A 14,997-nucleotide genomic window follows, 5' to 3' on the forward strand; every position below is an offset into this window, starting at 1 on the left:
AAAGTAATTGTAAAAATAATCAATGGTTTTACGATTGTGTGATTTTACGTAATAGGATTAAAAAAATTGTTTGTTTTCCCTTGTTTTATTTTTGGATTTTATTAAAAATTCAATTAATAATAAATTAAAAATTAATTCAATATTTGTTTAGCAAAATTACATATAGGCGAGCAACACACACGCGCGCACACACACACACACACACACACACACACACACACACACACACAGGTGATTTTGTCTCATAATTTTATTAATATCGAAATTCTTTTTCTTTGAATGTTAATATTTTTTAAAATTCTAAACAATAAATATAAAGTTTTGTTATCTTTTAAATTCAATATATTATTTATTCCATTTATACCTATTTTCCAAAATTAGTTTCCTCCAATTTTTTTCACATTTAAAAAAAGAAAAAAAAAGTTTTAGTTTTGCTTATCATAAAATTATTTTGAAAATGTCATATTTTTATTTCAGGTTGCTGATGATCGCATGGCGCTTGTGGCCAACACTCAGATGGATCTGGAGTTGGGGCTCAACAGTACAAAGGCAGCTCGATTGCCACCAGAATGGTAGGCCATTCAAGTCGGATTATCCTTTCCTTTCATCCATGCACCTTATTTTCATACTCGTCTAATATTGTCATTTCACTTCATTATAAAATAGATCAACCCAATCTTAAATTCTTAAGTGGCTGAAAGCATTCTTATTTGATTTTTAAAATATTTATTTTAGGTTATTCTTCTTTCATCACATTGGTTATAAAGAGCTCAGCAAACGGAGTTCAAACCTGTTTATGCAAATATCTCAAGTGGTTCAAAAGTCCCTGAACTTCAGGACTCAAATCAACATTTTCATATAAAAAAAAATAACTCAACATCAGAGCAATTCATAACAACAAATTTATGAGTTTCTTCGCCGTTTCTCTTGTTTTGGAGCAATTTTGATAGAATTCAGTATTCTTATATAATATTGTTTTTGTTTCCTGATTTTGCACCTAAATTCTATGTATTTCTATGCATTATTTAGAGAATAACAAATACAGATATTAACATTTTGTTTTTGTTTAAGAAATTAAACAGCAGATAAACATGTGGCGGACAACATATCTATAGAAACTGTATATTGCTTGTTATTTTGGATGGATGATGTCACTAAACAGTCGAAAGCAACTGGGCAAATCGTTACTAACATGACAAAGGGATGACATCATCCATTAAAACAGGTCAAAGATATTAGGAATAATGATCTTTCAAATCATATTCAGAGCTCATATATTGATGTCTATGTAGACAATACAGCTACCTATGGCAGCACTTTGAAGTGCATTGATGATCTATTTGACTCTCTCTTCCAGCCTGGTGCTACCAGATCAGGCTGCCTATTGGCTTCCTGAGACGAAACGCACCTACATCGATTTCTGTTTTTGTTTTCTATTCTCTTTTGTAAAACTTAATTATGTTCTACAAAAACAAAATAAAAACAACAGCCCCCTCCCCTTCCCCCCTCCTTTTTTCCTTCTCTACTTCCCGGTTGACCCTGTCGGCAGGGCATTAAAATACGCCGACTGTTCCCCCTGCAGAGGGTAAAAGTCCCTCAACGGGGCTACCTGTTAGCCGTGGGTGGCAACCCGTGATGCCTAGGAAAAGGATCCTGGTGGCTGAGCAACCGATGCCTAGGGAAAATAAAGGTACCTGTAGCAACACTCTACTTTGGCCTTGTACTAGGCTAGACGGGCGGTTGGAGAGGCCCGATCCAACCAATCGGCTAGTCATGTCAAGCCCTAACACTTACACTGAAAATGTCGATTATAACATCTAAATAAAATTAAAAAAAAAAAAAAACTTAATCCAAAGATAATACATTTCATTACTACAAACATAGACAAACCAGTTAAGTGTTAGAAGGCGATGGCAAGGGCCAATCAATTGATGAGACAAAAACCACACAACTGCTCCCTAACGAACGTTTCTATCAAACTGGGAAAGAAGAAACTAAAGGAGGAAACAGGAAATGATGGAACAAACTCAATCAATTGAGTATATCTCTTTTGTATCCCTGGGATGAAAGGGCGAATGGGTTTCCCCCCTTACATCTCCCAATTTCGGGCTCCGAGGAGGGTGGGGAGCAAGAGAGATGAAAATCTAAACAAACTTCTATGGATATAATAAACCCAAACAAAAAACCCAGAAATCAAAAAAATACTACAAAATCGAAAAGAACCCACTCTGACGTAACCAGCTCAGACAGTGAACAAGAATATAACTATGAAATAATTGATAAAGAAAAATATCCAAGATTCATAGTAATCGAAACCTTGGAAGGAAAAAAGATCAGCGATCTATCTCCATTCCTAATCGAAAAAATTCTGTCTCAAAACAGCAACCCAAAAACAGCAAAAAAAATGAAAAATGGCAATCTACTTGTCACAGTCGACAACTATAAAGACGCAAAAAACATCTTAGAGATGGAAAAATTCCATATCTATAAATGCAAAAGTTATGCTCACGAAAGACTAAACACATCAAAAGGTGTTATAAAAAGCCATGAATTAAGCTTGGCTACAGCAGAAGAAATAGAAAATGCCCTAAGAAAACAGGGAGTAATCGATCACGTCCGAATAAACATAAAAAGGAATGGTCAAACCATACCTACAAAAACCTACATACTAACTTTCAATACACCAAAAATTCCCAAAGAAATAAAAATCGGATACACAATAGAAAAAGTAGAACAATATATACCAGCCCCTCTGAGATGTTATAAGTGTCATAAATATGGACGTAGCAGAGAAGCATGCAAAGGACAGAAAGTATGTGGAAAATGTGGCTTAAAAGAACCTAACCATACTGAAAGTGAATGCCCAAACGAAACAAAATGCCCAAATTGCCAAGAAAAACACCCAGCATACTCTAAAATATGCAAAATCTACACAAAAGAAAAAGAAATAGCCGAAATAAAATACAAACAAAATGTGCCCTTTCCTGAAGCAAGGAAAATAGCAAGCTCTCGAGAAAAAATAAACACTTACGCAGACATTACAAAAACTTCAAACCAAACAACCCAAAACCAAGACCTACTTAAACTAATCTCCGAACTCAAAAATTTAATTGAAACTTTAAAAACTAACCAAAACGAAAACAAGAAACAAATATCAGTATCTTTGAAAACTCAGTCAAATGACCTAAAACAAGTCCCAAAGAGCAAAAAAGAACCCGAACAGCAAAAACCACAAATAAACCGTGAAAGATCCAAATCACGTACAAGGACAAAAGCAGAAGATAAAAACACAATATCTGGAAAGATGGAAACAGAACGGGAAAACACAAATCCTCTTTCCAAAAACCAAAGTAAACAAAAAACAGAGACAATATTAATCGAAAATGAAAACAAATTTGAATTGATTGAAATCGAGAGTCACAGGAAAAAATCTAGCTCCAAAAACAGAACTGATCAGGAAGAGAAAATGGAGACTGAGGAACCAAGCAGTTCAAGTAAACACAAAGCAAAAACCACTCAAATCACAACAAACCAATAGAATAATAGATATAAAAACCTAAACAAAAACCAAACAGAAAATAAAAAGGAAAAAAAATTAATAATTAAACGAACTTATGGAAATGAATAAAAACATCATACAGTGGAACTGCAGAGGCATAAAACCAAACTACGAAGAAATCAAACATATAATAGCACAATATGACCCCAGCATAATCGGCCTACAGGAAACTCTTCTAAAAGAAACGGACACCATCAACTTCAAAGGATACCACATCTACAATCAAACAAACAGATCACAAGCAGATAATCGACCCACAGGTGGCACTTCAATTATAATAAAAAAACAGATACCACATATAAAATTACAACTCCAAACAAACCTTCAAACAATAGCAATTAAAGTTACACTTCACCGACCAATAACCATTTGTTCAATATACATTCCACCTAAACATAAACTAAACAAAACCGAAATTGAAGATCTTATAACACAACTCCCCATACCTTTTATATTAATGGGGGACTTCAACGCCCATAACAAAATGTGGGGAAGTGAGAATATTAATCAAAATGGGAAAACCATTGAATCATTACTGGAATCACCTGAAGTAACTATATTTAATGACAAAACACACACATACCTTCACCCAGGCACAGGAACGACATCAGCTATCGACCTAACACTATGCTCCCCCACAATATTTATGGACTTCCAATGGGAGGTACATAACGACCAGTGTGGCAGCGATCACTTCCCAATTTTTCTCAAAACCCAAGAACCTACAACAGAAGAATCAAAACCAAAATGGCAAATTAATAAAGCTAACTGGACTGAATTTAGCAAACTTTGCACAAATCTAATTAATCAAGAAATAGTTAACAAACCAGATCCTATGTTAGCTTTCACCAATACACTAAACGAAATAGCAACCAAGACAATCCCAAAATCTTCCACCAAACCACACCCAAAATCAACGCCATGGTTCACAATAGAATGTAAGCAAGCAATAACCAACAGGAAAAAAATGCTAAAACACTTCAAACAACATCCTACAAAACCCAACCTTCAAAAATACCTACAAGCACGAGCAAAAGCACGCTATATTATAAAAAAAAGCAAAAAAGAAACCTGGCAAAACTATATTTCCAAATTGAACAACAACACGCCATCAAAAAAAACATGGGAAATAATAAGAAAAATAACTGGAAAAAAACTTGGAACACCAATAAATAATATAAATACACCAAATGGTAGACAAACTATAGACAAAAAAGAAATAGCAAACATAATCGCAAATGAATTCAGCCAAAACTCATCATCAAACCACTACTCCCCCAAATTCCAAAAATACAAAAACAACGCAGAAAAAGAAAAACTCAATTTCACATCCAATAACAAAGAATACTATAACACCTCTTTCACTATAACAGAACTAAAAAATGCAATTCATAAAAGTAAAGATACAGCTACTGGTCCAGACGACATCCACTATCAATTTCTAAAACACATGCCAGACACATCTCTCAACATTCTCTTACAGATAATTAACAAAATATGGTGGACTAACAATTTTCCAAAACACTGGCTCGACTCCAATATCATCCCAATTCCTAAAGCAGGAAAAGATCACTCCAACCCTACCAATTATCGTCCTATCGCCTTAACAAGCTGTATATGCAAAACAACAGAAAGGATGGTCAATACAAGACTAATGTGGCATTTAGAAAAATATAACCTCATTTCTACGCACCAAAGTGGATTTAGACAAAATCAAGGTACTAATGACCAACTTATTCGGCTAGAAACATATATTCGTAACGGTCTAATAAGAAACCACCACGTGGTCTCAATCTTTTTTGATATCGAAAAGGCGTATGACACCACGTGGAGATATGGAATCTTGAAAGATATTCATAATATGGGAATCAGAGGAAACCTAGCAAAATTTATCCAAGAATTCCTATCCCACAGAACATTTAAAGTATGCTTAGGAAATACAACATCAGATCAACACACACAAGAAACAGGGGTACCACAGGGTAGCGTACTATCTGCCACCCTTTTTCTAATTAAAATCAACAGTATAATCGAAAATGTTAACATGGGATTCGAAAAAACACTATTTGTTGATGACTTTTCAATAACTTACTCATCACCAAATATGCCAACTATTGAAAGACAAATGCAACATTGCCTTAACAAAATAGACCTTTGGGTTAACCAAAATGGATTTAAAATGTCCAAAAGCAAAACCACATGTATCCACTTTTGTAGGAAACGAAAATACCACCTTGACCCACAGCTCAAACTAGATGGACAACCAATACCAGTAGTACAACACACCAAATTTCTAGGGATCATTTTAGACAACAAACTAAACTTCAAGGAGCACATTAACAAATTAAAACAAAAATGCTTAAAAGCAATAAATATCTTAAAAATAGTATCAAAACTAGATTGGGGAGCAGATCAAGCTACAATGCTCAAAATATATCGCTCACATATCAGATCCAAACTGGATTATGGTTGTGCCATATACAGCTCTACTTACAAATCCTACAAAAACAAACTACTAACAATACAGAACCAAAGTTTAAGACTCAGCCTGGGAGCCTACCGAACTTCTCCAATGGAAAGCCTTCATGTAGAAGCCCAAGAACTACCCCTGCACTTAAGATGGAAAAAACTAGCGTTACAATACGCAACAAAACTACAAACCAACCCCGAAAACCCAACATACAAAACTACCTTCAACTTACAATGTACAAACTCTTATTCAAGGAAACCAAAAAGTATACCCTCCTTTGGACACAGAATTAAAGAAATAATACATCAAATCAATGAAAACCCCGACAATATAATTACTCAGAAAACAAACGACAGACCCCCATGGACATTACACAAACCAGAAACCGACATAACACTTACTACTTACAAGAAAAACATTACAAATAATATAACAAACAGAAGCAACTTTGGAGAACTAAGAGAAAAATATGCAGAATACATAGAAATATACACCGATGGGTCTAAAACTATAAACAGAACAAGCGCAGCATGCACAGATGGACAAAATCAATATCAAATAAGACTGCCCAACGAGGCTTCAATATATACAGCCGAACTGCAGGCCATCAAAATAGCTCTCAAACACATCAAAGACATCAACGAACAAAAAGCCATAATATATACAGACTCCCTATCCTGTATCATGGCCCTTGAAGTAAAATCTAAACATCCTTTTATCACAGAAATTATACAAGAATACAATGAAATAACCGAAAAAAACAATAAAAAAATTATAATAGCCTGGATACCAAGTCATGTCGGCATCCCAGGAAATGAAAAAGCAGACAAACTGGCTAAAGAAGCCACAAACCACCAAATGGAAAAAATTAAAATACCACACACAGACCTAAAAAGAAAAATCAACGAATATATAGAAAACATGTGGCAAGAAGAATGGAACAAATGCACTGCAAACAAATTGCATGAACATCAACCAATAATTAAAAACGAAAAACAAAAAATTTTTAAAGGAAGAAGAGAAGAAATTGTACTAAACCGAATAAGAATCGGACATACAAAATTAACTCATTCCTACCTAATCAAAGCAGAGGAAACACCAAATTGCACACTCTGCAATCAACAACTAACAATTAAACATCTACTGACAGAATGTAGAAAACACAAACACACTCAGAAGAAATATTTTAAAACAACAAACATTAGAAAAGTGTTCCAGGAAGTGGAACCCCAACAAATCATAAACTATTTAAAAGAAACAAATGTATTCAAACTCCTATAAAGCAAACAAGTAAAATTCAGTTTAGAAAAACAAATCTCTTACAACTAAAACAATTTTTCAGAAAACCTAAAACATCTTGCTTCAAAAGATAAACTTTTTCAAGAAACTTAAAAAATTTTTACAAGAAACTGAAAATCTATTATACCAACAAAACTTTTTTGGCATTAAATGACTCTTAGAGGTTGAAATGCCGTTAAACAAATACACTCACTCACTCACTCACTCTCTTCCAGCATATGGTACAATGCAGGGGAGTAGCTAGTTACTTTTAATGCTTCTAAAACCAGATTTCCCTTCTTTAACCACTAATGATTAGATCTTACTTCTCCCCAGTCGAAATCAATGGCTCTCTCTTCAAAAAATCTCCTTTTGATAAAGTTCTGGGATTGACTTTCATTCAAGACCTGAAATAGAAGACTTACATGAAATCTGTTCTTCAAGTTGCTAGAAAAATGGTTGCATCATTCTATTAATTGAGAAAGTACTTCACGTGTGACACAATCTTCTACTGTATAAACGCTAGATCCATCCAAAGATGAAGAACTATCATCATATCTAAGAGAAATGCCATTCACAGAACTCTTTCTTCCCTTGATTGAGTCTAAAATCGCTTTCACAATCAAGTCAGAAATTATTTCTTCTTGTCATTAACAGCCTTTTTCATGCAGAAAAGATTTTGCTAGTCTCTATTGTAGCATTATGTCCATGGTGGATGCTGATCCAAGCATTATGTCCATGGTGGATGCTGATCCAAGCATTATGTCCATGGTGGATGCTGATCCAAGCATTATGTCCATGGTGGGTGCTGATCCAAGCATTATGTCCATGGTGGATGCTGATCCAAGCATTATGTCCATGGTGGGTGCTGATCCAAGCATTATGTCCATGGTGGGTGCTGATCCAAGCATTATGTCCATGGTGGGTGCTGATCCAAGCATTATGTCCATTGTGGATGCTGATCCAAGCATTATGTTCATGGTGGGTGCTGATCCAAGCATTATGTCCATGGTGGGTGCTGATCCAAGCATTATGTCCATGGTGGGTGCTGATCCAAGCATTATGTCCATGGTGGGTGCTGATCCAAGCATTATGTCCATGGTGGGTGCTGATCCAAGCATTATGTCCATGGTGGATGCTGATCCAAGCATTATGTCCATGGTGGGTGCTGATCCAAGCATTATGTCCATGGTGGATGCTGATCCAAGCATTATGTCCATGGTGGGTGCTGATCCAAGCATTATGTCCATGGTGGGTGCTGATCCAAGCATTATGTCCATGGTGGATGCTGATCCAAGCATTATGTCCATGGTGGGTGCTGATCCAAGCATTATGTCCATGGTGGATGCTGATCCAAGCATTATGTCCATGGTGGGTGCTGATCCAAGCATTATGTCCATGGTGGGTGCTGATCCAAGCATTATGTCCATGGTGGGTGCTGATCCAAGCATTATGTCCATGGTGGGTGCTGATCCAAGCATTATGTCCATGGTGGGTGCTGATCCAAGCATTATGTCCATGGTGGGTGCTGATCCAAGCATTATGTCCATGGTGGGTGCTGATCCAAGCATTATGTCCATGGTGGGTGCTGATCCAAGCATTGTGTCCATGGTGGGTGCTGATCCAAGCATTGTGTCCATGGTGGGTGCTGATCCAAGCATTGTGTCCATGGTGGATGCTGATCCAAGCATTATGTCCATGGTGGGTGCTGATCCAAGCATTGTGTCCATGGTGGGTGCTGATCCAAGCATTGTGCCCATGGTGGGTGCTGATCCAAGCATTATGTCCATGGTGGGTGCTGATCCAAGCATTAAGTCCATGGTGGGTGCTGATCCAAGCATTGTGTCCATGGTGGGTGCTGATCCAAGCATTGTGTCCATGGTGGGTGCTGATCCAAGCATTGTGTCCATGGTGGGTGCTGATCCAAGCATTGTGTCCATGGTGGGTGCTGATCCAAGCATTGTGTCCATGGTGGGTGCTGATCCAAGCATTGTGTCCATGGTGGGTGCTGATCCAAGCATTGTGTCCATGGTGGGTGCTTTACTAAGCTCCAATCCCTGTAAAATATTCACAGCAAGTACTCGTCTAGCTACAACCACAGCAAATAATTTTTTTCTCTTTCTATGCCAAAAACCAAACAGAACTTCAATGAACAAACTTTTTTCCCTAAAACATCCTATTTGTGGAACAAGATATCACGAGTCTGTACTGTAAGACAATTAACTCCACCTGATATTCTTCTGCAGATCTGCTTGTAAGGAGTACAAAATAACTCAAACAGAATTCTATATTTCTGGAAGTCAGCAAAACGAGAGGAAAATTCGCTTCTTAGATTCCTAATAGAGCTCACAAAAATGTCTGGTATTGTATCTCTCTTCTGATTTTGGAGACTTGGGAAATGAGAGTAGTTTCTTTTTTGAAGCTTTGATTCCCACAGTCGAAGCTTTTTCTCAAAAGTAGTAATTTAATCAAACATCTCAAAGACAACCGTTTTCTTTCCTTTAAGCTCAAGATTCAGAGTGTTCATCTGGGTCATGTTGTCCACTAAAAAAAATTAACTTGACAACCTATTGTGGATCTTGAAAGTGAGAATTATCTTGTTCTTTGCTCTCTAAAAACATGAAATCTCTTCTCTCAATGCATATACTAGTTCTAGCATTTTTCCACGGGTAAACCATCAAACATTTGAAAAATATCTATGATTACCATACTCTGCTTCGATTTGTTTCAGGAATTCTTGAAACTGGCAGTGATTCACTGTTTTCATAATCACTGCCATGATGTCCTCAAAATTCAGTGATTTTGCACACAGTTTCTTAATGAATAATGCAGTGAAGTTTGATTATTATTTCATCTGCAGCAATGCAACAAAGCTCTTTTTCTCTTCAACCATTGCAGGTGCTCCACCTGTGATTACTCCAGAAAGCTTTGATAAATCCACATTCTTTTCAGTAATGCCTTTTATTATGCTTTGCAAAATATCTGCTTCAGTGCTCGTGTCTTTCATAGGAATCAATTTCACAAATTGTTCCACAATATCAAATGTTCGTGTTACACCCTTCACGAACACTGCAAGTTGACAAATATCTTATCTGTGGTTTCATCGATAGCAATGAAATAATACTCCAGATTGTTTAAAATGCCGTCCAAGTCACTTCTGACATTTGCTACCAGCTCTTCAATATGCCTTGTTATGATTATGGTGAGTTTCATGACGCGATTTAATATTTGAAACTTTCTTCACGGCAATGGTTTCTTGACAAATTAAGCAAACACATTTAGTGAAATGCTCAATGAAAAAATAGTTATTTGCTCAGGCATCGTTAAAAGTTCAGCACTCTAAATCCACTTTTCTTGCCTTAGTTTCCATGGGCTTGTTTTTTGTTCAGACAAAAAAGATTTCTGGAACAGAAAAAGAACAAAAAGTATAGTAATTTCCAGGTAAATAGAAGGATTTTTAATTTTATTTTGACATGATAAATTCAGACCTCCAGCTGTCACTTTGGTTTGGTTTGCCTATATTTAGATCATATCCAGGCGGGCTGGACAAAGTTCACTCGCAGGCTGGATGTGACTCATGGGCTGGAGGTTGCTGACCTCTGATGTACATGTTTAAATTACTTGAAATTTACAAAGTATTAACATGGAATCCTTTATGAACAAAAAGTACAAATGAGTTTCATATCAAACAGTTGTTTTAGAATTTTACTTTCATACTATCATATTTTAGCAAAAAATGAAAAAGAGATTCTGCGACAACCGTTTTCCTTTTTTATGCTTCGACAAATTTCAGTGAAGATGCAGAATAGTTAACAAAAATTCCTCCCTTTTCATGTTAAGAATGGGTTTCTAAAAATTCAATGGATGTAATCGTAAAAAATTACCATTGTTTTTTTTCAAAGTACATTTTCAAATAAAAGGAAATATATTCTTTTAATCAGAAGTACCAACAGTTTTATAAAAATAATTTCATCCATAAATCCCTTTGCTTGTATATTATGAATTTTACACATTTAAAATTTTCAAATGTAAATTGTATTTTTAGCTTATCATAACATCTATATTTCATGTTTCTGAATCTTTTGATATGAGGATTGATAATTTATTATCTGAACGACTGTTCTCATCCTGAGTTTTATTTCCACAATGTTTTGGCCGATGTAACCGCCGACCTTCTTCGTGTGTATCTTGTAAAATTCTGGAATCTGCAGTGAATTCCGAACGGAACTCTTTATTTAATTCACGAAAATAGCATGTTTTTATTCCATCAACCATTATCGGGTAGAAGTCTTAAGTAATTCATAATTTTATTGTTAGTATCGCCCACACTGAGGATTGAACTTTCAACCTTCAAAAGTGTGTTACTTAGAATTTAATTTTACCTAATACTTTATCCATTGCACTGCGAACCCAAAGGACTGCCTTTCACTACAGACCTGACATGGAAGATTTGCATCAAATTTGTTAAGATGGCCGGAGAAATGCTTGGATTATGCTATCACTCTAGAAAGGACCTGACTCCTGATGAGATCATCTACCTGTATAAGAAGCAAACGTATCCTAAGAAAGATTAGTGCTGCCACATCTGAGGAGGTGCTGCTTAGAGCATTCTTTCCTGCCCTGACAAAGTACAAAATCGACTTTGCAATGTAGTGGGAGAAGAGAAGTTGTTAATCTTTCTCTACTCTATCATTATTTCCATGCTGGGTGAGCCCCTATCTCTGGTTTCCTCCTGAATAAGAACTCCTCTTCTGTCACCTTTGCAAAGAACTTTTCTTTCTTCCTCTGTGTACATAAAACCAAATAAAACTTCTTTGAACAGAGTTTCTAAGAACTTCCTGTCTGTGGAACACAATACCACAACACTGCTTCTCAGCTGACTACAACATGGTCGTTTAAGTGGTGACTCATTTGTATAAAAAAAAGTAATTTTTCTGAAGCTTGAATGAAGACCTGGTAATATTGTAAAATCCACTACTTCAAAATTAATAAGACCATTGGATTCAAAATTAACATTTTACTTGAGAAAAGTTTTTTTTTTTTTTATCTTGGTATAGGACTTTGTTTTAATTGCATAATCAGACACTATGAAATAGTATAGATGGTTTTGTATTAATTTATTTCTGCTCTATTAAACAAATCTACATTTCCACATTAAAAGTGAACAATCTATAAACAAAATTTGATTTATATTATTTGGATTATTCAAACTACTGTTCAAATCTTTAGTATTATTTTTACGTTTTGAACAATGTAACCTCTGACCTTCTTCAGGTGTATCTTGCTGAATTTGGGAATCTCTGTTGAATTTGGGAATCTACAAGCAATCTCAAACAGAATCCTTTATTTAATCTATAGGGGTAGCATGCTCTTGTTCCATCAGCCATGACAAACGTAGAAGTCTTAAATAATTGGACATTTTATTTTTAGTATCTCCTATGAATCTTCAACCTCCATGGTCCTTGCTTACTAGGTAAACTTTAGTTCTAATTGAAACTCTTCAGTGTGGGTGATACAATTGAGAATTACTTAAGATTTCTATGTGATCATGGCTGATAGAATGAGAGAATGTTATCACCATGGATTAAATAAAGGTTTCTATTTGAAATTCTGTGCAGATTCCCGAGTTCAACAGAAAGATTCCCGAATTTTACAAGATACACGTAAAGAAGGTTACAGATTACATTGGCTGAAATATTGGGAATATTCAATAAAATTTAATACATGAAATAAGGTGAGATTTTCCCCTATTTCAGTGACTGGAATAGCATCCTAAACAAAAACTTAATAAAAAGAAATCTAGTTCATGTTTCATTTTCCCAATTTTATGAAAAAAAATTCATTTTCAATCCCATTAATTGATTTTACTTTTTTCGTTTGGATCAATGAAAAAATCAATGTACATAAATGTTCAGATTGTGCAGATTAACATTACATTGTCTTAATTTGCATTTCATTTTTCTGTTTATATCAACTTTACTATACATGTGATGCCTCTGTTTCTTTCAGTGAGGATGCAATTGAAAAGTAGACCATATATTAAGATCAAACACAAGTTTTGTCAAATAAAACCTAAGAAATCAAATGGTTGTATTCATTTTATTTTTACAATATTATATTGTTTGTGTTTGTGCTAAACATCCATAAACTATAAAGATGTCATTTTACATTATTTTATTTCTAACAAAAATCTTTTTGGGAATATGATTTTATATAAAATCCAATGATGTAATTATTATTCAATCCGAGTCCTTGAATTTTCAGAATTAGTGATATTAAAAAAAAATTATTATAAAAAGAAAAGAATTGTTTGTCATATATTCCAGATGTTGTCTCCAAGTTGATACTGTCATGATTTAGTTCAATCATTAATACATCAATCAACTCAAAATTATTCCGTGTCTTCTTGCTGGTGTCATCATCTGTGTGTGTGTATGTGTGTGTGTACCTCCAAAGACTGAGGGTATATCATAAGCTCTAAAAAACATGGTATCAGACATGTTTCTTAAATTATTCAATTAATTCAGTAAGAAGATCTTAGATGATGAATGATTTATTCGCCATCATTGTCCAGTAAGCTGCAAGGTCAAAAAAGGTGGAAAAGAAAAAGAAACTTATTTTAAGCTCATTGCTTAAAAACGTGTTACATTCAAGTTTCTACCAAGACTGGCAAGAAAAATGGCACACACCATTGTTACTATTGCGTCTCTGACATCATATCTGATCAGATGTTACGGACTTGTTGTTGCTCACAAATTTTAGCTTCTAAAATTTACAGATGTCAAACGTTTGAACTCTTTGTGATCTCTTGTCAGTAATGTTTCATATTTAGATATACTTAAACAAATATACCTTTAATAACTAATAGACATGCCCATGAATATTTAATGGTTTGAATGTTTTGTACTGTTAACAAATTTACATATTACATGTTTTACTACAATACCAAGTGCCTCTACTCGTTCAATATGATAATAAAGATGATAGTAGTAGTAATAATAATGTATACTGCATGTGTTCTGCGAACCATCTAAAAGGGCACCATGGATCAGCAATTGAAAGTAATTGACTTATTGCTATTGTGTAGCCAGATTTCATGTGATTCTTTATATTTCTGATTCTATTTATTCAGGGTCGATGGTGTGGAAGAAGTACAGTATGAAATCTCCAGGATAAAACAAAAAAGTAAGTAGTCATTTATTTATCAATTATCAGGTAAAGATCAGCGTTAATCAACCTGTAATTTTCTGCACATATCAAAAATATATGAAAGAAAACTCTTTTTATTTAGGGATTTTTTTAATCACTTCATATTTAAACAGTTGGTTGTTGGTGTAAATGAAATGTTAACCCTTGTAAGGTGATGTTATGTCGAAACCACATGAATCTGGTGTGTGTGTGTGTGAGAGGAGGATCAGCTTGGTCTCCAATGACTCAACAATGCAATAATTAGTATTGGCTGACATGATAAAAGTGGTACCTCCCACTCACACACACACACATATGAATTAAATGATGCAAAATAAAAATTTACAAAATTTATTATTCAAAAACAACAAATATAAAAGATTATTCCCTCATTCTATAGAGTTGAAAAAATTCTTTTTCTTCAAAAGAAAAAAAACTAATAAAATAAAAGTAGAAAATTGCTTATTAGAACAAAAATTGAAAATTATATTAAAAAAAAAGG

The 14,997-nt window shown here is 34.7% G+C and overlaps 1 protein-coding gene across 2 annotated transcripts in view; it reads left to right on the forward strand.

Moving 5' to 3' along the window:
- Positions 1–14,997, forward strand: part of LOC145259892 (syntaxin-16-like) — a 55,978-nt gene that overhangs the window by 19,829 nt on the left and 21,152 nt on the right. For both annotated transcript variants that reach the window (XM_080117788.1, XM_080117786.1), the window contains exons 2-3: positions 478–572; positions 14,440–14,492. In XM_080117788.1, the coding sequence (XP_079973914.1) occupies positions 478–572; positions 14,440–14,492 (148 nt within the window). The remainder of the gene's footprint in view (positions 1–477; positions 573–14,439; positions 14,493–14,997) is intronic.

This window comes from Euprymna scolopes, chromosome 35 (genome assembly GCF_053919585.1).
Source record: "Euprymna scolopes isolate OS-2025 chromosome 35, ASM5391958v1, whole genome shotgun sequence".
NCBI lineage: Eukaryota > Metazoa > Mollusca > Cephalopoda > Sepiida > Sepiolidae > Euprymna > Euprymna scolopes.